Source organism: Pseudorasbora parva, chromosome 25 (genome assembly GCF_024679245.1).
Source record: "Pseudorasbora parva isolate DD20220531a chromosome 25, ASM2467924v1, whole genome shotgun sequence".
Lineage (NCBI taxonomy): Eukaryota > Metazoa > Chordata > Actinopteri > Cypriniformes > Gobionidae > Pseudorasbora > Pseudorasbora parva.
In genome coordinates this window covers 26,692,704-26,718,769 of record NC_090196.1, presented here as the reverse complement: position 1 = coordinate 26,718,769, position 26,066 = coordinate 26,692,704, and the positions used below count along the sequence as shown (strand labels likewise).

General features: G+C 35.6%; 2 protein-coding genes and 1 long non-coding RNA gene across 6 annotated transcripts in view; 2 read left to right on the top strand and 1 right to left on the bottom strand.

The window, feature by feature from the left end:
* The window catches only part of LOC137065418 (uncharacterized), a 38,310-nt gene extending 35,916 nt beyond the window's left edge, over positions 1-2,394 (bottom strand). The window contains exon 1 of the long non-coding RNA XR_010901642.1: positions 2,286-2,394. This is a non-coding gene — a long non-coding RNA (uncharacterized lncRNA). The remainder of the gene's footprint in view (positions 1-2,285) is intronic.
* LOC137065409 (intestinal mucin-like protein) lies at positions 2,292-10,932 on the top strand. 4 transcript variants are annotated; one of them, XM_067437040.1, is made up of 14 exons: positions 2,292-2,530; positions 3,494-3,658; positions 4,533-4,658; positions 4,772-4,867; positions 4,973-5,082; positions 5,209-5,307; positions 5,404-5,523; positions 5,789-5,887; positions 5,981-6,100; positions 6,294-6,392; positions 6,499-6,618; positions 9,639-9,678; positions 9,759-9,876; positions 10,598-10,932. In XM_067437040.1, exons 5-14 carry the CDS (start codon positions 5,053-5,055, stop codon positions 10,773-10,775), a joined length of 1,023 nt encoding a protein of 340 aa, XP_067293141.1. In that variant the 5' UTR covers positions 2,292-2,530; positions 3,494-3,658; positions 4,533-4,658; positions 4,772-4,867; positions 4,973-5,052; the 3' UTR covers positions 10,776-10,932. The 4 variants fall into 4 exon arrangements, with proteins under 4 accessions (XP_067293141.1, XP_067293142.1, XP_067293140.1 ...); XM_067437041.1 differs by lacking the exon at positions 2,292-2,530 and adding an exon at positions 3,024-3,036; XM_067437039.1 differs by lacking the exon at positions 2,292-2,530 and adding an exon at positions 3,190-3,257.
* A 3,712-nt stretch (positions 10,933-14,644) lies between these two features.
* muc5.1 (mucin 5.1, oligomeric mucus/gel-forming) overlaps positions 14,645-26,066 on the top strand; it is a 33,571-nt gene continuing 22,149 nt past the window's right edge. Inside the window, exons 1-16 of the mRNA XM_067436600.1 lie at positions 14,645-14,687; positions 18,298-18,372; positions 18,454-18,522; positions 18,799-18,831; positions 21,198-21,462; positions 21,934-22,048; positions 22,241-22,328; positions 22,649-22,728; positions 22,816-23,026; positions 23,727-23,852; positions 24,773-24,890; positions 24,978-25,116; positions 25,276-25,383; positions 25,508-25,577; positions 25,665-25,799; positions 25,903-26,061. Coding sequence (XP_067292701.1) covers positions 14,660-14,687; positions 18,298-18,372; positions 18,454-18,522; positions 18,799-18,831; positions 21,198-21,462; positions 21,934-22,048; positions 22,241-22,328; positions 22,649-22,728; positions 22,816-23,026; positions 23,727-23,852; positions 24,773-24,890; positions 24,978-25,116; positions 25,276-25,383; positions 25,508-25,577; positions 25,665-25,799; positions 25,903-26,061 — 1,819 coding nt within the window. The 5' untranslated portion in view covers positions 14,645-14,659. The remainder of the gene's footprint in view (positions 14,688-18,297; positions 18,373-18,453; positions 18,523-18,798; positions 18,832-21,197; positions 21,463-21,933; positions 22,049-22,240; positions 22,329-22,648; positions 22,729-22,815; positions 23,027-23,726; positions 23,853-24,772; positions 24,891-24,977; positions 25,117-25,275; positions 25,384-25,507; positions 25,578-25,664; positions 25,800-25,902; positions 26,062-26,066) is intronic.

Sequence of the window (26,066 nt, the reverse complement as noted above, 5' to 3'; positions counted from 1 at the left end):
CAGGTAATACAATCAGCAATGACATTCTTAACCTCCAAACACAAATCATTGAAGTTATCATACAAAGTTCGTACCTCAGACTCATATTCTTTATCTGGCATCAACCTTTTAATAGTCTCAGTCATTTTGTGCGCTTTACTCAGTTTTACTTTTCTCAGCCTTTGTAATGAGTCAAGTTTTTCCACCAAAGCCTTTGCTGAAAGTTTAATTGTCCTTCTTTGTCTTTCAGGCTCATTTTCATTAAAAGGCTGTTGTTCTACTACAGCGGAATTTTCCGCGTCCAAACACTGTTCATCCATTTTACACACATTTACGTCAAGCAGAATAAAGAAATGTTTTTAACCCTTTTGCCACCAATGGATTGGATTTACACGAACTTTGTGTGCACACAGAGTTAATGGCCATTAAACGTTTGTTGTAACCAGTGGTGGAATGTAACGAAGTACAATTTGTAAATTTGTACGGCGGAATAGCACTTCTGAGAGTACTTTGGCTCGGCGCAGTAAAAAGTCCCGGCCGCAGAGGTGGTAAAAGTACTCAAAAGTTATACTCGAGTGAAAGTATATATACCTAAATAAAAAAATACTCCAGTAAAAGTAGAAAGTCCTCCATTCAAACATCACTTGAGTAAAAGTACAAAAGTATCAGATTTAAAAGGTACTCAAGTACCGAAAGTAAAAAGTAAATATTCAAATTAACTGTAAATATCAATAAGCAGATACAATCTTTTGGGACTGATATGCAATGCTTTAATTGAACAAATGTTAAGATTAGATACTGCAAATAAGAATTTGTTAGATTTGCAATTAATAGGAGACAATGAAGCACCTTAACGCAGTATAGGGGTTAAATTTAAAATAGACATGTTCCATAACATTAGCTCCATAAAACAGATGAGGAGCAAGATACTATTAACTAATTCAAAATTAATTCAAAAGCCATAACCACAATGACATTACGTAACAATTAGTTAATAGTCATGTGCCTCAACAAAAAAGTTATGATATAATTTTGCCAATTGTTATGATTAATGATGAATTAAACAGACAACTGAGAGCCGGAATGCATGGCTTTGAATACATGAATTTACATTATTAGTTAATGTAATATGTTATTAGGGAATTAATGATGTCATTTAATTAATAGCAATTCATATATTACTTAATCTATTAATCATAGAGAATGTTCATTAGTTGCTGATGCAGTAATCATTAATAAATGGTTTAATTCTTCATTAGTAATACATTAACTCATGATTATCTGTGCATTAGTTAAGCATGAATTATAATAGTGCACCTGTATTGTAAAATGTTACTGATGTTTTCATAGTAAATTGTGTGCCGCAAAATAAAAAAGTTGGGGAAACACTGAGCTAACGTTAGTGTGACAAACCTGACTTGTCAGCTTTTCCAAGTCTATACCCGACTGGATCATCCATGACCGACCAGACCGGTTTGGAATTCAAGTGTAATATTAATACTTGGAGCGGGCATGGGGAAATGTATTGGAGTAAAAAGTACACTTTGCCTTTAATATTGTAGTGGAGTAAGAGTAAAAGTAGATGCAAATAAAATATACTCAAGTAAAGTACAGATCCCCGAAAAAAATACTTAAGTAAAGTATCAAAGTATTTTTACTTGAGTACTTACCACCCCTGCCCGGCCGAAACATCTTTCCTCACACATCCCCCTCACTCTCTCATTTCTGTCAATAGGGAGATGTGAGGGAAGATGTTTCGGCCGGGACTTTTTACTGCGCCGAGCCAAAGTACTCTCAGAAGTGCTATTCCTCCATACATTATAGTTCTCCTTTTTAATCCGATTAGAAACGCGCCACGTTTTATTTTGTCACCATACTTGATCGTTCAACTATTCGTGTAACTGTATTTAAATAGGGGAAACGTGGAGGTGTTTGGTACTTCTAACTTGATCTCTGTTTGGTACCATAGTGAATGAACTGGGCTTAGTGGGCTAAGCTAAATGCTGTCAGAGAGATTAAGTGCACGCACTGAGACAAGAGAGGTATGTATCAACTCGTTTAAGTTAAGGGAATAACATAGTTTAATATGAAAAGGCAGTGAAGTATCCCTTTAAGAGAATACATTTTTATGCAAGCACTTTTACTTTTAATACTTAAAGTACATTTAAAATCAGGTACTTTTTACTTAATTAGGGTTGTCGTTGTAGTACTTCTACTTTTACTAAAGTAAATATATTTCTGGTTACTTGTACTTTTACTTAAGTACTGAGATTCAGTACTTCCTCCACCACTGGTTGTAACAGTACCTTTAATCCAGCGCTGATGCTGTATCCCAACATCAACCATTCATCCAAGAGCAGAGAAGTCAATCCAGCACGGCATCCAGCAGGAACAGCAGATTCTCCACAGCTCGTCCTCAGGTTTCCATGACGAAATCCAATGTCCGCGAAGCAGACGTTGCGTTGAGATCAATGAAGCCTTCGTTTCTTAAAGTGTCGTCCGCGTCCAGCTCACAGGTCACTTGCAACGAATCAGCTGATCACAGTAGCAGGTCCTTTTACTACAATGCTCACTTATACATAGTTTTTGACTAATATTACGGCCTTCCTTTCGGCCGTTGGTGTTTGTGGCAGAAGTAAGCATGTTAAGTACACGTGCAATGAAGTCCATACACACAGATGTCAACCGCATACGTGTCTCTTTATTTTACTCTAATAAATTACTGTTTCCAGTCAGCTTCCTGTAAGCTCTTGTTCATTACTGTTCTTCATACCTTGCAGCTAGAACAAACACTTTGTCCATATTTCGTGAGCACCATCGGTTATCACCCATCTGTGCGCAAAAGCACGGTCAAAAACTGTTTGCCTTCCTGCCACCAAACACACCTGTCCCTCATTAATCCAGTGCTTCACATAATATATTAGAGCGACCCCCCATGGACAAAACATGCATTGCATTAAAATGGCTCCTACACACTTGTCTGTCTATTATGGTCTATCCATGGGTCTATCACCAGACTAAGCTCAATTTAAAGTCCCGGTGAACCGGAAGTAGAAAGTGAGTTTTCTTCAGTGCTGCAACATATTTCCAAGTGAAACTGAATATTAAACAGAGGGCAGGGTTTTACCTCAGCGCTCCTCCTCTCCATCTCTTGCTCATTTGAAGGGCAGTGGTTACACATTTTAAAACACAAGCAGTCAAACTGACATCAGCTGAGATGGAACACCGTTTCCAGACCGGAAGTAACTTTTTTTAGATTTTGATTAAAGATTACCACGGTAAACATTTTTTGTATTAACTTGCACAGATTAATTGTTCACCCTAAGACCTGTAATATATGCTAACAAAGTAAATAAGATCGATTTTGATGTCATGAGGACTCTCCGTTTAATTACATTTGTCTTGGAGAAACCATTAATTGGAGAATCAAACCTGATGTCCAATGATATCGTGTATGTATCCTATATGTTCATCTTTTATGTGTTATGAAATTATTATTTTTTTGCTTCCGCAGGTCTTTGTGGAAATTTTAACAAAGTCCTGTCTGATGACCTGAGGACTCCTCAAGGCATAAAAGAGGGTAGAGCGGTTTCCTTTGCGAATGCCTGGAAGGCCCAGTTCAACTGCCCTGACTGCTCTGAGAGTATAGAGGACCCCTGTTCCTTCAACACTGACAGGAGTGAGAGACTTTTTTGTTTGTAATTTACGATATCTATTTTTGTATTGTGTTATGTTATTGTTACAGAAGAGTTATTTACATAAGATATATTTGGTTGTAACACCATACGGTATTATGCCTTTAGAAAACTATGCTGAGCACTGGTGTTTAAAGATGAAAAAAAATATGTGACACTACATTGCATAAGAAATTGGTACCCTTTTCTGGGCCACTTAAAATTCAATTTTGTTTGTAATTTCCTACACTTTGAGTGGAGATAACCTGTGACTAATGCAATTGAATGGGTATGATATGGAAAGGCACACACCTCTACACAAAAGGTTTAAGTGTTGAAAATGCATATCAGAGCAAAAACCGAGCCATGAGGTCATAACAACTGCCTGTAGAGTTCAGACACAGATCTGGGGAATATTACAAATGCATACAGCATAACCTCCATAACCCCTTAATGGAAGAAGTTTGGAACAACCAGGAATCTTCCTAGAGCCGGCCTTCTTGGCAATCAATGGAGAAGAGCTTTGATAATAATGGTGACCAAGAAGCTGATGGTCACTCTAGTTGAGTTAAGGGTACAAATACCTATGCAAAGAACTTTTTAGTAAATTTGCAAAGTTGTCACAAATCTTTTTTTTTTTTTTTTGTCATTATGTTGAATTGAGTGTAGATTGATGTGAAACAAGTAGTTTAATAGCCTATAAGGCAACAACATAAAATGTGGAAAAAAATTATGGGGTACATTTACAAATGATATAAAGTCTACAGTAGTACTACAGACTTTTAAAATGTTGCTCCTGTAAAAACACAAGATGGCTTATCTACAGTTTAATTTGCAGAACAATGCAGTTCACGCTGTTCGCTCTGTTCTTCTTTCTAGCCTGGGACTAATATCCCAACAGAGCCTTGCATAGAATGTAACTGTGAAATGGACAAAGACCCAAAGACTCAACTACATATTATGAAATGTTCTCCTAAAGTCTGTCCTAAGGAATCTTGTCCTCTGGTAATCTTTGCATTTTAAGCTTGTGATCACTATAAATTAATATTTCTGTCTGATTTGAAAAATGCAGTAAAGAGGTGCTCTATTAAAACTATAAACTGTTTTTCCACTCCAAGGGCTCTGAATATGTGAAACAAGAAGGAGAATGCTGTGGAATATGCAAACCAAACTGCATTTATAATGTACCATGCAACACCACACATTCTCTCAAGGTCAATTGGAAAATATTCTTAAATTTTTCTTCATTCTTTCAATTCACCAGACAAAGAATGTGTTCTGTTTTTGAATCTTTATGGAGTCAATCTGTCTTTTGATAGGATGGAGACCATGACAAATGTGAAACTGTTACATGTTATAGAATTAATGGCTCAATTGTGATTGAGAAGATCAAAACAGAATGTCCTTGAGTTCACAAGACTGTGGGCCTGTAAGTACAATCTCTAGCTTCAACTCAACATCAAACACTTCTGGATGTATATTAGTTCTTATTTAAGCCACAGTACAGCACTGTGTGCTCATATCCTTGCTCACAAACTTTTTTTTTTACCTGAAGGGGTTTAAATATATGCAAAAAGATGGAGAGTGCTGTCGATCATGTACTCAAGTGGGGTGCATTTATGACGCACCAGACAACACCAGACATTCTCTCAAGGTACATTTGCAATACATTCTCAAATGTCTTGATTTTTTTCCAGTTTATCAGAATCTGAGTTGTTTCTTCAATGTGTGCCTGTCTATTTGTTGGTAGGATGGAGAGGAGTACAAATACAAATGTGAAACTGTTACTTGCCGTCTAGTGAATGGCTTGTTTGTGATTGAAAAGACCAACACAAAATGTCCTTACTTGAGTTCAAAGGACTGTGGGCCTGTAAGTAGAAGCTCTAGCTTCAACTCCATGTCACACACTTTGTTCAGTTTGAACTTTGAATGGTTGTTTCTTTTTGTCATATTACACTCTGTTTTTACACATTTCTCAATCATTGAGGAAGTTTGTACAGCACCAAAGCAACATTATGTTCTCAGATAGTCACAATACTTTATTGTTGGTTAATTGCATTGTGGATCGCTGACAAGAGTGGCATTAATCCAAATTCTGCTTGATAATTCAAATGATAAACTTTGTTTGCTACTAGGGGTTTGAATATGTGAAAAAAGATGGCGAGTGCTGTGGATCATGTACACAAACGGCCTGCATTTATGATGCACCAGACAACACCACACATGTTCTCAAGGTACATCTAAAAACTTTTCTTTATTCTTTCAGCTCATCAGACAAAGAATCTGTTCTGTTCGATCTTCATTGATTCTGTCTGTCTTTTTTTTAGCATGGACAAGTCGACTATTATACATGTGAAACTGTTAACTGCCTTAAAGTGAATAACTCATTTGTGAGTGAGAAGATCAAAACAGAATGCCTTTCCTTGAGTTCACATGACTGTGCGCCTGTAAGTTGAAGCTCTAGCTCCACATGTCACACTGGATGCATTTTTTGTTGTTTTCATTTTCAAGATTTAACACATTTTTCCACCTAATGAGAAAGTTTGTACCGCCCCAACACACAGTGTTATTTTTTTACATACTGTAGTTTATTGTTTTAGTCATATCTTTTTTTTCCTTTCACAATAAAAAATCTCCAAGGGGTTTGATTATGTGAAAAAAGATGGAGAGTGCTGTGGATCATGTACACAAGTGGGCTGTATTTATGATGCACCAGACAACACCAGACATGTTCTCAAGGTACAATTGAAAACATTACCAACCTTTTATTTATTTGTTCAGTTCATCAAACAGTGAATCTGCTCTTTTCTTCAGTCTTCATGTACCTGTCTCTCTTTTTGTTTAGGATGGAATGGAGTACAATTTTAAATGTATGAATGCCACCTGTCTGAAAAGGAACGGCATGTTTATGACAATAAAGAGCTTTAAACAATGCCCGCCCTTTAATCCAGATGACTGTGAGCCTGTAAGTAGAATATCTCTAACTTGTGCACATCACACCCTTGTTCTGCTTGTATTTTGTATGCCTGTTTTTTTCTGCTACTGCTTAAGGTAGGGTAGACTGTTTTTTTCTGGTTGAAACTTTCTTCACATCCTAATAGCAATCAATAATAGAAGTGGTCTAAATATTAAAACATGTAGGCCTACATATACCTTCAGTGGAATCTCGGGACCAAAACATTTTCAGTAATTGCATTCGGTCCATAAGGCTATGCTGAGTTGTAGACAGACAGTCACAGAGTTCCACAAACAAACAGCAGTTCCTCCTGAACCAAAACTAGCTTATTCTGCGTTCACACCCTCTTATATCTGTAATTACGAGATGGCAACTCTCAACGTTCTACCCAGAGCTGTTTACGTCCTTAGACTGGTAGGATTTGCTCTGTAAGTTGTTTATGTTCATTATTATTGTAATGATGTGTACTTTGCGACAGGAGGTAATTTAACAGCACCTCTCGTGACACTTTGCAGACTCTGCTGTTTGCGTTCATGTGTTCTGAAGGAGGCGTGGTTTTGGAGAGCTCTAAAGGGAGGATGCACACAATCTGATTTGGACTGACAGTCTGAATGTAACCTCTCAAATACAGACCTTGCCTGTAACATAAATAGCAGAATTGATACATGGTTTTAAGAAAACATCTGAATGTTTAAAAAAAAATTTCCACCAAAGACACATTTCATACAAAAATTTGAAAAAAAATATGTCACTGGGAAATATGATGTAAACAATGTTACAATCAGTTTAAGTTAACTAACAACTAATAACTTAAATATTTTGCTAAGTAACAGGCAGTTCATTGAATAAAAAGAAATTCTGTAACGGCAACTAAAGAGGGCTGCTTTATCGTGCGCTTTAGTCTGTAGTGGAAAAGCACTGGCGCTGAAAATCAAAAGAGTGAAAACTGCAGAAATATTTGCATGATATCAAGGTATAAAATTATATAGAGTTTAATGTATAGTTTAATGAATATGTATCTTCATATATATATATATATATATATATATATATATATATATATATATATATATATATATATATATATATATAATATAAACACACTTGTTTATTATTATTATTTTATGTAATAATTAAAATAATTTTCAAATTTATTTCCAGTCTGGACCACGTTCATACATATATGCATCCGATTTTTGTCAATTTTCTAGATGCAGCTGAAATCCTGCAGCTTTTACATTAAATGGGACATTCTACCAGAAACGTACATTTCCACTTGTAAAAAATCTTGGGGGAAAAAATTTAACAGCACCTCTCGTGACACTTTGCAGACTCTGCTGTTTGCGTTCATGTGTTCTGAAGGAGGCGTGGTTTTGGAGAGCTCTAAAGGGAGGATGGGATCTCATGCTTTCAAAGCTAGCTTGCTATTGTTAGCCTCTCTGAAATTGCCTATCCTACCTTTAAAGAGTTCATTTACCCACAAATAAAAATGATGTCATTAATTACTCATCCAAACCTGTAAAGTTTGTTTATACTTTTGCCTGGCTCCGCAGCACGAACCAAATTGGGGAGGAGGCGTTTATACTTGACATGCTTGCCGTTGTACTATTATTTGAAATGACAGAGAGTAATTGTTTAATAAACCATTAGAAAACAGCAGTGAGAAGAAGTGGCACGCACGGGATGATGTTTATTTGAGTACACTTCTCTAAAACACAGCAAAAGAATAGTGTAAAAAACAGTAATCCATGAGATTATTAGGCTACTTGTGACATTAGACAAAATATGGATAGGAGAACATGTATACAACTTTGCAAACGTGTGCAAAGTTACAAATTTTGCTGTGTACACCAACAAGCAAAATGGGGTCACACACCCTCAACATGCACAACTGCCCACTCTGCAATGATAGAATTTTTGGCATGTGCACCTTTGTGAATGTGCGAACACATCAAGTATAAACCAAGCTTAAGGCCGATTTCACACTGCACACGTTAGCAGGGCATAAGCGGCGTGTGTTTTTTTCGGCGCCCAACATAGACTGATAAAAAAATATGGACGTAGTGTCCGTGACATCGCCCATTGGATTCTGAAGAGCAGTTCTGAAGATGAAAGTAGAGACAAGCTGGCCGTTGCCATCTTGGCAACGCATTATCACACATCACGCCCAGATAACAGAAAATGGGCAAAGAGGCGGGACATGGGTGGAGCTTATGTGACGCACTGCCTAACAGACAGCCGATAAATGGCTATCCACCTGTCACTCAAAGTGGCCACGCCCTTAATTATACAGAACTTTAAGGCTCTATATAATGTAAACGAATGAGTTTTTGCAGCGCTGCTCACGCTGAATTAAAGTCACAGTGCATGGTTTTATAATGTAAATATACAGCATGTTATATGCATGTGTGTTTGGGACAGATAGGAAAACGGTCGCATTTGCAGGATATATATTCTGCGCATCATAAATCAAACAAGAATGACAGGTGTCGGAGGAGAACAATGGAAAATGTTACAGAATATTCACAATAATAGTGATCAGTGATCTCAAAACAATTATCATAGCCAAAGAAACACACTCAAATAGTCATAATTTACCTTCTTATTATTCCAAGCAATGAAAGATAGGACAAAAACGCACTATAAAACATCATAAAAGTATTATTTTAGTATTCTTTGTAAGGAACATTTAAAGTTAAAGACCCAAGGACCATAAAAATGAAAACCCATAGTCAGAGTTTTGAAAACATAAATGAAAGAAAAGTTTACTGAAGAATAGTTTGCAGTTTCAGTCACTCACAAGGAGGTCATAGGGTGCTCTGCATACATACAATTTTCCAGCACAATTATACCTTAAATTACGTCATCACTTCAGGTTAAATTATTCTGTTTGGCTAAGAAATAGATAAACATTGGCCTTTCCCACACATGGACAGCTCTTGTTCAGATGGCTGTGATAATTGTTTTGAGCAATTTCACCATGAAATGTCTAAGCAATGTTTTCCTTTCTGTAATTTTTGTTCTTACAGGGAACAGTGCAATTGGACAAAGATGGATGTTGCGAGATCTGTAAGATAGTATTTCCTTATACAAAATATTCCTTGTGTTGCTCATGAGTCTCAAGCTGACCTCCCTCTATTATCTCTCAGGTAAACCCAGGAACTGTGTTCTTCTGAAGAACGTCACCCGTCTGCATGTCAATGATTGCATTTCCATTGAAGATGTAAACGTCAATTCCTGCACTGGCCACTGTGACGATGGCTCAATGTGAGAGCACTACACTATTGATCATAAACACACTAATACCCAACCCTGTTACCAACATTTGGGTCTAAATGCAGCATACAGTAAAACTGTGATTAAACTTTTTTTTTTTTATTTAATTAAAGAATGAATGATAATATTAATTCATAGCTATTGATAAACTTTTCATAAATTAAAGATAAAAATACTTGATTAGGTAAATCTTGATCAGTTTTATCAGTAGTTTGAAATCAGTAGTTTTACTACAAAGAAATGAATGTCAAATTTACTAAGTGCGATTTTAATGGAACACACGGTTGAGAAGGTCGAGACCTCAGATGTAGGATAAGACAGTAGGAGAGGATACAATCATTTTATGTGTTTAAAACAAACTAATTTTCATGCTAGGTTAATGTTTTTAGATAGTAGTTGATCTACCAAAATATTTCTCACAACAAAAAATCCACCAGAGTTCATTTGGAAGTGGACCGAGACCCACCTTTTTAGGTCTTGGTCTACTTGTTTAATGCTCATCAGGGTTCAGATAGTTCGTTCCAATTAATCAAATGAACCACACTAACAGAGCAATCGCATCAGTGTTTTTTATTTATTTAATCGTATCAAACCAGCCAAGTGTGAACACACCTTTCGTGTGCCTTTAACATCCAAACCTTCATATTAGGATAAACTCACATCCTGCTGTGCTACACTCACCTGACTGGTGTTTTCTTTGAAATCTGCACAGGTATTCAATGGAAAAGAACGTCATGATGCACAGCTGTTCTTGCTGCAGGGAGACTAAAGTCGAAGAAAAACTGGTGACGCTGAAGTGTGCCAATAACACAGAGATCCCTTATAACTACATGTACGTAGAGAGCTGCACATGCACTCCTACTAAATGTGTGGACACAAAGACCCCCTAATTAAAAGAGCCTGCTTGACTAATGCTGATTTAAAGATGACACAATAATCTGTCACACTAAAAAAGCAGCAATTTTAAAATATATATCTGAAGATGACAATAACGAAGATTTAAGATGATTGTTGTAGTGCATTAATGGCTAAAATTATTTTGGCAAATTTTGCACCCCTTCTTTGTGGTTTGAACTAGTGGTATAGTTAAATCTGAGCATAATCTATAGTTATTTCTTGATGGGTGCATTTTGTATTCTTTAAAATCTCTTGTAATTCATGATATAATTATGTACTTTTATTTCCAATGAAATTAATTCAAATCTAAATAAAGCATCATAAAAAGCATCAATATCAGTCTCCTGAATTTTTTTTCTTCAGAAAAATGTCAGTCTGTATGCATTGATTAAACAAAGCACTGGAGTAAAAACTTTGAGCTGAGAGTAAATGTGGCTGTTTTACTGGCTAATATTGTCATTTTCTGTGAATTGTCATTCATAGGTGTTGTGCCAACCCCCTGCCAAATGACCCCCATTCAGTTTACACTCCTAAATCTGATGCACACAATCTGATTTGGACTGACAGTCTGAATGTAACCTCTCAAATACAGACCTTGCCTGTAACATAAATAGCAGAATTGATACATGGTTTTAAGAAAACATCTGAATGTTTAAACATTTTTTTCCACCAAAGACACATTTCATACAAAAATTTGAAAAAAAATATGTCACTGGGAAATATGATGTAAACAATGTTACAATCAGTTTAAGTTAACTAACAACTAATAACTTAAATATTTTGCTAAGTAACAGGCAGTTCATTGAATAAAAAAAAATTCTGTAACGGCAACTAGAGGGCTGCTTTATCGTGCGCTTTAGTCTGTAGTGGAAAAGCACTGGCGCTGAAAATCAAAAGAGTGAAAACTGCAGAAATATTTGCATGATATCAAGGTATCCAATTATATAGAGTTTAATGTATAGTTTAATGAATATGTATCTTCATATATATATATATATATATATATATATATATATATATATATATATATATATATATATATATATATATATATATATATATATATAAACACACTTGTTTATTATTATTATTTTATGTAATAATTAAAATAATTTTCAAATTTATTTCCAGTCTGGACCACGTTTATACATATATGCATCCGATTTTTGTCAATTTTCTACACTCTCAGAAAAAAAGGTACAGTGCTGTCACAGGGGCGGTACCCTAAGGTACAAAAGTGCAAAGGTACATCTTTGTACCTTTCTCACCCCTAAATGGTACATATTAGTACCTTAAAAGGTACATATCAGTACTTTAGGAGTGCGTATTAGTACCTTAAAGGTACATAGTCATACCTTAAAAGTACATATTAGTACCTTTTCAGGTTTGTACCTTAGGGTACCGCCCCTGTGATAGAAATGTACCTTTTTTTCTGACAGTGTAGATGCAGCTGAAATCCTGCAGCTTTTATATTAAATGGGACATTCTACCAGAAACGTACATTTCCACTTGTAAAAAATCTTGGGGGGAAAAGATCTTATTCTTAAATCTGAACATTGATTAATATTGAGGACATGTTAAACTATAAGAAACACATATCATGCCATCTCAGCATGTTTTTATGATTGAATAAAATACATTTTTACACGCCTTGCACCCCTAAAATGTCAGGCCCTGTCACAGACAAATTTGTATATGTTAGAATGGTTTCCTAATGATTTCTTTTATATATAAATAGCATTTTCTTATTGGTCACATGTCCCTGATTGTATCTCACATGGTTTTGTAATTCCTATAAGAAATATAAGCAACTTTTTGGTCAACTATAGTACACAAAAATCACAGAATACCCGCCAGGCACTCATATAATTATAAAATAACTACCTTTACATAGGAGATTTTTATAAAAACATAGTGGTGGATATACACCCCCACATTCCTCTATACAGTTAAAGAGATTAATTCATCAATTTTCCTCAAATTATACATTTTTATATAATAATTTCCTGTGTGACAGGACTGACGGTGCTGTGACAGGACTGACTTTATGGATTTTGTTAATGCAGATAAAGCTATGTTTTGTGTTCTTTATTTAAGTTTTGATTAGCATTATTATTTTAAATCATAATTTTAATGTTAATGTAATATTAGACTATGGTAAAGTTCAGCCAAGGACATAATAAGGACGTAATTTGTTAAAATTATGACTGACAACTGATGAAGTACAAACGTCTTTTTAATTCAATAAACTAATGTCATTTTATTTCAATAAATATTGAATACTTTTCCTTCTTTCCTTTTTCTGCATCCATTTCTCCCTTTCTTTCTGAAGATGTTTCTCCTTTCTGTCAGGGTCTGCATTTAGTCGTGCCCGACATTGTCTTTGTCTCTCAGCTGCACTAACTGGAGCCATCTAACTGCAATCTGTATGAATTGGAATAATTAGTCATCATTATTCAAAGCTAATATAAATGACATTAATATAATATAAGCTAATATAAATGGCTTTCATTAACCTTTTAGACATGTTTTGGAATTAAAACATTTTCATTCATTTCTGGGATGTTTTACCGTGACAGGGCCTGACCCTTTAGCTCGTCCTCCTCAAAAAAAAACATACAAAAACAAGCTTAAAATCATACAATTAAATGACAGCACTCACCCTTGACCAGTGTCAGCTTCTCCTCAGTCAAATGATGTCACTTCCTCTGAGTCATACCCTTAAAGGCGTATCGCACACATTTTATGTAGAGTTTTATGTAAACGTGACAGGACTGACCAAAAACATGGGGACAGTTGTAAAATAGTATTTATTTGTAGAATTTATGTAGAATTTAATGTTTTTAATTAATTAATGTGATTGATAACAACTTAAACTTTTTATTGATGGAGTTTTTTTTTCCTAACAAAAGCTTTTTGCATAACAAAACTATGAAAGCTGCAGCTTCAATTCGGCTGAGGACAAATACAAGGACAGGATTTGTAATTTTAAAAAGTGTTTTTAATAAAGAAAAAAACATCTGAAAACCTAATGAATGACATATTCCTTTACAGAACAATTCACAGAAAATCAACCATTAGTCAGTTTTAGACATTTTTGGATAAAATACTTTTAATTCCCTGTAAACAATTCAAGGACAGATAATGTACGTTTCTGGTAGAATGTCCCAAATAATCTCCAGTAGATGGTTTCATACTGTGAAAAAAGCTCATAAAACATACATGTATTTAGTACCTGGCCGGGGAAAAAATGCTTTACATATTGCCATAAGAGGTCACTGTCGTCAAGCTACTGAAAGGGACAGACTTCCCTCAGTTATTTTTGCTAATTTCTGTTGACATCAGTGCTCTCGAAACAATTTTCCACATACCGGTATGTTCTTAATTTAGCATACCTAAATAAAACCGACGTTCTAAAATACATACCGGCGCTAATGTGTCCCTCACGTGAACTAGCACCGATTTGACTTCGATTTCGGGCTTTTATGTCATACGGAGTAGGCTGTACAAAATGAACCCATTTAAACTGTATCTTATATCATTATTCTTTATTGTTACATTTTTGACAGTAGCCTAAATATCATCAAAACTTTGATGTTTTGGTTCGCTATTGTTTAAATAAATAGGCTACATAGGCTATCACTTCCTTGACTTTTATGTAGATTTACGTGATTTAATAAGACAAAATTCCTGGTGTCCTGAGACAACAAGTGTAACAAGTGTGAATGCTGAATCCATACCATCAGTATCTCTGGAAGCTTCTTATAGGCTATTGCTTGAAGAAGACACTCACATTGTCCCAGAGGTTATTTACTTTCCATCTTCGGGATGGTGGAGAATTCAGAAATGGAGAATCATTAAATGTGATTTCAACATAATGCCAAGTGACACCATTTCTCAAGCAAGTAAGTACTCATGTTTTAAAGTTGAGCTGATCAGCTAGTATCCACATCAGTCATTATGGAGACAACATCCATCCTCGAGAGCTTTATCTGTCAGCACTTGCTCTTATAGTGTTTGAAGAAGTGTAATATGATCTAAAGGTAAAACCAGCTTATGCACTATTGTGATATTATCTTTCATTCCTATCAAACTTGTTCTGGTGGTGTTTTAGAATACACGATAAATAGTGTTTAGGGGGGGTTCAGTCACTCATTTATCACTGCTATCATCTCAAATCAACAAGGGTGTGAGTTTTGAAGTGACCATGAAGAGAGGATACACAGGACAGTATGACGCACTAAGCCAGAATTCACACTAAATGTGTACTTTGTTTGTATGAGTTTTGGGCTGGCAAGATTAGTCATTTTACTGAATACCAAAATGTATTCATTTATTCATCCTCAAGTTGTTCCAAAATTGGTTTTATTTGGTTCTTCAATGTGAAGATGTATGTGGGTAAAATGATCTAAGATTGTATTATAGCCTACACTCTAAAAAAAGGCTGGTTTAAAAACAACCCAAGTTGGGTGAAAATGGACAAACCAAGCGACTGGGTTGTTTTATCCCAGAAAATGGGTTGTTTTATGCAAACATTTAACCCAACTGCTGGGTTAAAACAACATACTCTATAAAATGCTTTTTGGGGTAATTGGGTTGTTTTAACCTGGCGATTGGGTTAAATGTAGAGAGAGAGAGATAGAGAGGGGAAAAAAAGGAGGGGGGTTATATTAGTTTTTATATATATATATATAGGCTAAAAAACAATTGGTTAATGCATATAGCAAGTTAATCTCAGCCTGTTTGACATTTCGAAACTCATTACGATTCAGAACCTCCTTGATGTGAAAGCAAACAATGATCAAACATACGACAGTTTAAACATCTTTATTTACAATTGATTGCATTTCAATAACACATTTTAAAACCAAATTTGCATTTCCTGGAGGAATTACTGTATTATCTTAGGGCCTACCTTCTTGGAAGGCAGAGAACATTTTTATGAGTCAATGTTGACTCTCATAGTTTGTGGGGTTTGTGCCTGAGAGAACAATGGTCTACTTTGTTGCCTACTTTTAGAATAATAATAAACATTTCCATTTCACTTATGCATATATTAAACCTATATTAAGTTGACCTACACTCTCTTTAAAATGTTGAAAATAGAAAGTAGCCTAAATGTATGCATTCAGTGAGTATCACTTTTTAATCCCAACAAACAGCAACGTATATGAGCAGGACGATGACAGAGAATCAACAAGGTAATGAAAAGGAAATATTTAAACATCCTTATGTTTCTGGAGGCAAGGACAAACAAATGTCGTCATATATTCAAGCGTAACAGGTTTAAGAGAATTAGGTTTCAGACATTTCAGCAGACTGGAACGAGGCTTCAATGTATAGTAGTTAACAGCTTAAAAAAGTTTTTGGATGCTGTATTGTATCCTAGCTTGTTTTATAAAATACGGTAATCAAAGACAGCGATTCGCAAATTCAGAATTTTGCACATTTACAAATATTGATAAAAAAACTAAAAACAATAATAACAAATGAAAAAAATCTACATATACATACAATGCAATATACATAGAAAAATATAATAGCTTATCTCCCATACTGTATATATCCATACAAACACATTACTCAATCTTCAAATAAAGATTCAAACGGTTGTGAATCAGCGGATTGATTCATGATTCGGATCACCAATGTCACGTGATTTCAGCAGTTTAACACGTGATCCAAATCATGAATCAATCCGCTGATTCATGACCGATTGAATCTTTGTTTGAGGATTGAAAACAAACCCAGAAGAGAAGACAATGCTGAATAAAGTCGTAGTTTTTGTTATTTTTGGACCAAAATGTTTTTTCGATGCTTCAAGAGATTCGAATTAACTAACTGATGTCCCATATGGACTACTACTTCTGGACATGGACAACATAGTGTGTAAACACTTAGATACGCTCTCGGACTAAATCTAAAATATCTTAAACTGTGTTCTGAAGATGAACGGCGGTCTTACGGGTGTGGAACGACATTAGGCTGAGTCATTAATGACATCAATTTCATTTTGGGGTGAACTTCAATGATAAATATTGTTATGAAACAAAATCATGAAATAAAATTTGCATTATTATGAAATGATGGCCCTGTCTCAAATGGCACCCTAAACCCTTGCGGTCTCCATACGAGTCTGCACTTCCGTGACGTAATGCCACTTTGACTGTTGGGAAGAAGTCTACTGTGGAGCTTGCATCAGTGCGGGTTTGGCAAAAATGCGCATCAAGGGCGTATACCGACCGTAAAGGGAGCGCTCACGAGCACCCTTCTGAAATCACAAATGGGACACCCTGTAATCTTGTGGACTTTGCAGCCTTTGTAAGTCCACAAAACCATTTTGGACAAGGTCTGTAGCTCACAGTTCTGACTTTATAACTTGCAATTAAGACGTGATATCACACACTTCTAAGGAAACAAGTCAGAATTGTGAGATTCTTTTTTGCAATTACCTTTTTTGTTCAGTGGCAAAAACAAGCGTCCATAGTAGTGGATTAGCGCACCCTGCAGTTTTGTTTTCTGTGACTTTAATTGCTTCTTGAAAAAGGTGGATTCTGACAATGTAACTGTTGGTTTTTAATAATTCGTTAGCTGGAAGTGAAAATCATTCCGAAAGTCATTCTTACGAAATATTGTTTCTCTGTGTCGTTATCATTATAGTTGTGGTGTTGACTTCTCAGTTCTCATAAAATCAAATCAAAAGAGGTATTAAAACGTTATATTTATAGAGCTATCGACATTGGAGTAAATGAGACATAATATCCACATAAAGCTGCATCGCATGTGCCTGCGATCATCACAACACCTGCTGTGTTTACAGTGGATTTAATGACTGCTGATCCAGAAAGACGACTATTAATAATAATACTTACAAGTTAGTTTTATAGGTTAAGTAACACATACAAACTAAACAAAATATGATTTATTGTATTATGATTTTAAAGCAGTGTCAAAACAAAAATAAAGAGATTGAAGCCACTTCATTTTAGTAAAAAAATAAAAATAAAAAATAAAAAAGCTAACGATACAAAAATAGATTTGTTTGCTTGTTGGCTTTTTAAATGTTTTCCATCAATTTATCTTTTTTTTTAATTTAAAAAAACCTTTTCCAGCAGATTCCAGTCTCTAAAATGCCTTAGCTGCAAATGCAAAGAAAAAGTATTAGGTAAGTTCTGGTAGACATTTAGGGCGTGAGCTTTACAGTGCGTCTCTACAAATTGGTGTGCCCCCAAGTTAGAGTCAAATCAACCATCACATCCTTGTTTAATTTGAGATAATAAAAGAGATAAACACTATGCTGTGATGCTGTGAGTGACAGAAAGTGTTTTTGCCACCAAAGTTTGCATAAACTGTGTTTGCTCTCAATGGAAAGATAACATTCCATAATGCATAATCCTGGGATCCACCTTCTGATCACAGAATCGATGGTCTCCCAAAGTAAACTAAGAGCTAGTATAAAATACCAAGTGCTGACAGACAGCTCACTTTAACTCTTGAGGATGGATATCTCCACAGGGACTGTGAGGAGGTCCCAGATGTGGATACTGAGATGGGTCGTCCTACTGATGTGGCTGCAGTCCGTACAAGCAGGTTAGAACAATACAAATGATCAAACACGCAATATATATTAGCTACACAATATGACTGTATCTTTCTTTTTCTTTTTTTAAGACTTTATGAGAGATTATGGAGGTATGAAAGATCCTATGTACTTTGTTTGGCCAACATCAACAACAGCAGGTGAATATGGCATTATACTGTATGAGATACTAATCATTGATTCACAAAGAAACTAGAATCTCATTTATTAACAGATGCCAAATAAAACTGCTGCTGGGAACTACAAATTAAATGTATAAGATAAAAAGCATTTTTTTAAACTATTATTCACACAATTCAAACAGTAAAATCAATACAATTTAGCTAAAGTTTTTTGTAATACATATTAGATTAACAAAATGTATTGTAGTAAGAATGATTGGAGAAATATCACTAATACTGTTTTTTTGTTTTCAGCACTCTCCACGAAAAGTGTGCTGGTAACTACCGGTATGATATTAATATTTCTTTCTCTTTTTAAAAAGACAAAATGCTACAATATTGAAAGGGGTCATGACATGGATTTTTTATTTGCATTTTAATATGTCTAGGGCTGGGCAATAAAACGATATCGACGGTATTTATCAACAGTAGGCTACTCCATTATCGGTAAAAATATAAAAAAATGTCAATATAGTACTCTGTATTTTCATTAAAATGTGCGCGTGGCGTCCTATCAGAGGTTTTGATGAATCACCATGCTACCATTGACAAGCAAACAGCCAATAAGATCTGAACAGCCAGGTTGTTACTTTCATGTTTTGGTCTCGCCATCGCCATTTGACATCAAAACACATGCAAGATGAGCATGTGAAACAAATGAAACATGAAACACAAGCAACTTATTTCATTACTGTTTCCACCCTTTGGAATATGCCCCATGTCGTCCATCTACCTCACCTCAACAAACAACCCACACGCAGTCCATGATGGAGAGGTACTATTTGTAACATTGTATTTAAGTTCAAGAGTTTCTTTTACACTTACTTTTTATCTTAACATAAGACAATACATTTTGTTTACATTTGTTTCTTTCTGCTTAAAGTAATATATTTTGTTTTTGCCTGAATAATTTGGATAAATAAACAGTGGTTTAAAGGCCCACTGAAGTGCTTTGGAACGCGCCGCATTATTCAATGTGTTGACCTAATTTAACCTGAAACGGCTCCAGCTGTTAGCAGCTCCTCCTCTTTTTTTGAAACAGCCAATAGCGTTTCGTTTAGGTGTCAGTTTGACTACTAGAGCCTTTCTGTTTGGTAAAGCCAGCAGTTTCCTCTAACCGTTTATCATCATAATCTCCTCCATATCGCTTTGAAATGCAGCATTCTGTGCAGAATTCAAATGGGTCCGATATGTTTTGTTGTCTGCGCCGACTCATATGATCCGCGCTGCGCTCTCGTGTCTGTAGTCTAACTTTAGACCAGAGCCGTTGGTGTGTGTGCGCGCTGCCGCGGTGCGTGAAACTAACGTGACACCAGACTTCATTCGCCTCAACTGAAAGCATATTTACACTGAATTGTTTCCTATCGCATATATAGTGTGCTATGTGCCTTTCATTATGTAGAAATTAGTAAATGTGTGAACAACTGACCGATTCCAGACGCAACTTTAGCAGTGTAAGGGGCGGGCTTTAGATTCTAAAGAGCATTTTGATTGGACAGAAGATTTGATTAGATGGTGAAGATGATGTCATCAAAATCTCTGGTTCGTTTTAACGGAAGTGAGAGACTGTAAGACTGTAACGTTTATATCTATCTCCTAAATGCAAATTTCATAACTGTTTTGAAACAGACCAGCTTATTCATAACTTTAAGGCTAACATAGTCATACTAAAATCTAAAAAACTTCAATTTTGATTTCATTGGGCCTCTAAATCAAGCTAGTCTTTAAAAAAAAGGTTATAAAAAATTCCAGTAATTATGGATGCCGAACGATATGAAACATTACATCGTGACAACTTTTTTTTCTATATTGCTCAGTCCATATATATTCCTTGAGGTTCACTTATAAAACAAATTGCACAAACAAAACTCAAAAAAGATTATCCTCAAACGTCATTCTAACCCTCCATTGGAAATTAACATTTTTAAGGCTCGGCTAGTTAAGGGTTGTCAGTAAACGACCACTGTTATGATTGGCTAACGTCATTGCATAGGACACAGTATCAACGCCCTCTTGCTATTGCGCATATATAAGTGTTTTGATAACACGATCTATTATCCGAAGAGGCAAACGAGATGTTTAAACTGGACACGTCATAGCGAATGCTCTTTCGCTCTTCCGTTTGTCCTGTTGTCGACAGACTCAAGCGCATGGTCAGAAACCGACACGTATCTGTAAACTGTATCACAACAGTGTAGACAGCGTCAGTGATTATAATTCCTTCCATTTGCTTTTGATGCAAGGCAACACACAAATGTCAGCCATTAAGTGACTGAATGTTAGTAAACGGGGCCTGTGACGCAGTGATGAACTATTCGTTGATGTCTTGCTCTGGAGGCAGTCATATGCATATATATTTGGCAGTGTGATGTCACAAATCCCCCAATATCCAGACCAGTCGTTTTTGAAGCTTGAATAAATAAATGCCTTTTGTTTATAATGAAGAGAATGAAAAAGCAAGGTAAATTTGATTTATCATGTTATGACCCCTTTAAAAATGTTATATAAGTGAATGCAAGATTACAACAAAATATTACCATCATTTTTTGCTACGTTGTTTGGTGCCACTAATGGCCTAGGAATTATGTGCTTCACCTTTAATTGTGTATTTTTAGTACAAATCACAAGTTTATACAATTTCTCTCTTGATTCAGTCAAACCGAATCCTGATCATCAGTCCACGATCTGCAGCACATGGGGAAATTTCCACTTCAAGACATTTGATGGTCATTTCTTTCAAGTGGCAGACACGTGCAACTACGTTCTGGCGGTGATGTGTGACATCGCAACTTCTGATTTTAACATCCAAATGCAAAGAGAGACTGTAAATGGCTCAATCACTTTTAGTGCAGTCAAAATAAAGCTGGAGGGGACAATCATCAGAATCACTAAAGGCGACATCACTATGGGGGAAGAAAAGTGAGTTCATTTGAGCACTTTACAGCAAAAGCACGAATCCTTCACGATATCAAAAATATCTTCATTTGTGTTCTGAAGATGAACAAAGGTCTTACGGGTTTGGAATGACTCAAAGTTTAAGGAATTAATGACAATTTTCATTTTTGGGTGAACTAACCCTTTAAAATTAGCATTTTTCACATTGTTTTCCAGTATTTTATTTAAGTAATTAATATTTAATTAATCTGTGTTGTGACGTTATTAGGAAAGATATTAGGACTATCTGTAAAAATACATTATTTTTAAGCATATGTAACTAACTTTTTTGAGGTGTATGCTATAAACAAATAATCAAAAGTGGGGTTAGAAAAAAAACTAATCAATATATTTTCTCATATTTTCAAATATTCTTTTTCAACCAAATTTTATTTGAAGTTTATTAAAATATTTGTACTGGAAAACTGGATATTTTCATAAACCTTCCTCTGACAGGGTGTCTGTTCCAACCTATAAGAATGGAATTAAAATCGAGGGACGTTCAACAAGTGTCAAGATCTCAAACAAACATGGAGTGACTGTCTTCTGGGAGGAAGACAACTCTCTATCGGTATGCTTTCTTTCTTTCTTTCTTTCTTTCTTTCTTTCTTTCTTTCTTTCTTTCTTTCTTTCTTTCTTTCTTTCTTTCTTTCTTTCTTTCTTTCTTTCTTATAAAACTTTTCTACTGTAAAAAAGAACAGTAGACACTGTTGACAGTAGACCTACCTACCTATCTACGACATTAATTTATGATGTTCCCCAGATTGAACTTCCTGAGAAGTACCGAAATCAGACATGTGGACTCTGTGGAGACTTCAATGGCAACAAGATCAATGATATCTCTGCTTATGGTAAACCTGATGGCTTGAATTCATTAATGCCTGGATGTCCATATAAAGATTTAAATAGAGCAAGTTTAGTGGCCAGTAGACACACACTGCATCTCTAAAAGGGAACTCCCATGTAAACATGGAGATAAGGTTTCTTTTATTTTATTATTATTATTTTACAATTGGAAAAAGAGTGGGTAACTTTACCTACCTGTGGGCTTGCAAGGGTCATCTTAAGGCCTCCTTGGAATTTTGTTGAGGCCCCCTTTGTTTGCCCCGGCACCCTGGTTGAGAACCACCGACTTAAAGAAGTGTAACGGGCTTTCGTGAATCCTTCTCAGGTCCGGCTAAATGGAAGATGTCCACATCAACTGAAACCTGTAAGGAAGTTACACTAAAACCCACTAATAAGTGCAACCAGGTATGAGACAAAACTAATGTTGGTGGCAAAAAACTTTGGTGGCAATGAGAAAATCCTCTTTAAAAAAAAAAATATTTTTTCCCCCAGACAAGCATTTGCCAGGAGTTTTTCAGCAGTCCAGGGTTTAGAGACTGTTACAATGTGTTGGACATGGTTTCATTTGAAAAAGCCTGTGTGGACGACCTGTGTCGATGTTACGGCGATCACGACTGTCTCTGCAACACGCTGACGGAGATTTCACGACAGTGCACACATGCTGGAGGAAAACCAGGAACATGGAGGACAGAACAGCTCTGTCGTGAGTATCATTTCTGGAATAAAGGAGTGTCTATTTACAGTTCAAATAGCCTGCCTTGTTAGCTAAGGATATTTACACTAACTCCGCCCACTTACATCTGGTTGGGCCAGACAAAATTACGGAAGAAGCTGTATTGTCAACAGTGTGTAAGGCGTATGGCAGAATTTTTGACTCAAATCGACCCGTGTTCGAATCGCTCTGCTTCCTTTTACCACATATCACATATCAGATTGGAAAGGCATTTATTTTCAATAAAAATTAGGAAAATGTTTGAAAAGTGAAAATAAAGTGTCTAATGTTTGTTTGTAAAGTTTTTAAGATTAGGGGTAGGTGGAAGGAAGGCTTTATTGTCCCAATAAGGCGGCATCTATTTAATAATTTTAATAAAAATACTAATTTACACTCTATTTTATTACTGCATACCGTATAACAATACTACAGGTGCAAATAGTATCTTCCACTATTTATAAGCATAAATACTATTTACACTTATTGCACAGCAAATACTGCTATTTTTGCATAGTGTAAATAGAATCTATTGCTATTTAATATTAGTGCAAATAACAGCTGTCACTATTTGCTTATTATAAACAGCATCTATCACTATTGAAATATGCTATATGTGAAAATATATAAAAAATAAAGCTTTTAAAGAAGGCACCAATTTTGTTATGTTCTGATATGTTCTTTTGTGGCGCAGCAAAGTCATGTCCTCGAAACATGCAATACCTGGAGTGTGGACGTCCGTGCAAGAACACCTGCTCAGATCCTAAAGCTGGTCTAATGTGTAAAGATCACTGTGTGGATGGCTGCTTCTGCCCTGAAGGTAACATTTTACAAAAGGAGACAAGGTTTATAGCAGGGCCTTTTCATTGGTTTTTGTTTTTAAATATTCTTCCATTTTAAAGTTTGGGGTCTGTAAGATTTGTGTCCTTGAAGTATCTTATGCTAACCAAGGCTGCATAATTTTTAATTAAAAATACAGTAATATTGTGAAATACAATTGCTCAAATTACTTTTTTTTCAGGGTTTTTTATCATCGAGTTCAAAATGAGTTCAAAGAGCAGAATTTATATGGAATAGAAATATTTTGTAGTATTATACATGTCTTTACTTTCACTTTTTATAAATTTAACTTATCTCTTCCTCGCACCTTGTAACAAATCCTTCTCTCGTGGGTCAAAATGACCTGAAGGCCTGAAAATATACTTAATTTTAAAAAATATATATATATATATATATATTTTATGTTTTAAAGGCCACTAGATAGCCTTATAGCATTGTAGAGAGAAAATAAGCTGTTCCACTGGGTCCTAAAGTCATTTCCCTTCCGTATGCATTCAGATACACATGTAGACATTATAAAATAAATACAATTTTGGTAAAGTTTTAGCATTTTTAGGTTTTTATGTGAACTGAAGCATTTCTCGTATTCCATTAATTCCTGAACGAGGGAATTATTTGTTACTAAATTTCAAGCACAAAACTCCTCGAATCCAGTACAGTTTTTGTGTGTATTTGTGGTTCAAGTGTTTTAACAGTCCTGAGGTCTTGGATCACAAGGGTACATCCTTGCTGAATGAAAGTATACATTTATTTTTCTTAAAAATCTCACTAACCCTAGATTTCAAATGGTAGTGTATAATCAATGAATGCCAGCATGTAGAGAATGTAACTCATCCGCTCTCAAAAAATACATCTGAATACAACACATTTGCACATTTGTCTGGCTTTCTTTTTGTAAAGGCACCGTGGAAGACGACATTGGTCGCAATGGCTGTGTTCCTGTGAACCAGTGCCCATGTGTTCACGATGGCTCAGTATATCGTCCAGGAGAGAGTTACAAGCAAGCTTGTAAAAAATGGTAACCTTTTAAATTAAATATTTTAGTTTCATTTTTACACATCCTTTACACATTTCCCTATGCTAACACTGCTGCATTCTGTGCCAGTGTGTGTGCCGCGGGACACTGGAACTGTACGTACCTGGATTGTCCCGGGATCTGCTCTGTTGCGGGAGGGTCTCACGTCACCACTTATGATGGAAAGAGCTTCACCTTCAGCGGAAACTGTGACTACATCCTCACTAAGGTCTGTCAGGATATCAGATGATCCACAGATATTTCTGTTAGGGCTAAATTTACATTTATTCACAAGGTTTATATAACAATCAGGAAAGTGGGGACATTATCATTTGTATTGAATCATTAGATATCATTTGGAGGTACTTACAGTCCTTTTTTATTCCAGCACTCTAATGACAGTGATATTGCTGTCATAGGAAATCTGGCAAAGTGTGATCCGGCTCGAACAGACACATGTCTAAACTCAGTTACCCTTGTCATCTCTGGGACCACTGTAAGCAATGGGTTTAAATAATTCTAAAAAATGTAATTACTGACTCATATGAATAATAATGATGATAATAATACAATCTTATAAATAATAATATATCTTTGTTGATGTTCTACTAATAAAACAGATTCGTTTTTCCTCCACTGGATCTGTGTCAGGGAATGGAAACAGTCAATTTAAGCTTCCTGCTACCACAGGTTGGATTTTGAATCTATAGGAACATTTTATTTTTTTCATCATTATGTATTAAAAAACTTCCTTTTTCAATAATTCCATTGTCCCAGGTCCTGTGAGCATCTTCCAGCCCTCTTCCTCCTTCATTATTGCTGATATGAAGAGTCTTCGTCTAGAGATCCAGTTGGCTCCAGTCATGCAGTTGTATATTGTGGCCAGCACTGAAGAGAAAGGGAAACTGAGTGGTGAGTTGGAAAAGAAAAAACACAAACTATTATTTTCTATTTATCATTTTTATTTGTAGGACATATATGTCTAGTGAGATACTTTTAACCATGTTCCTCTCAGGTCTGTGTGGAAACTATAACAACGCCCAAGATGACGACTTTAAAACTGGATCGGGCATTATAGAGGGCACACCAACCTCTTTTGTCAACTTTTGGAAACGTAGTTGTCCGGATCTTGAAATCACATTTGACAAACCCTGCAGCCTGAATATGGACACAGGTACT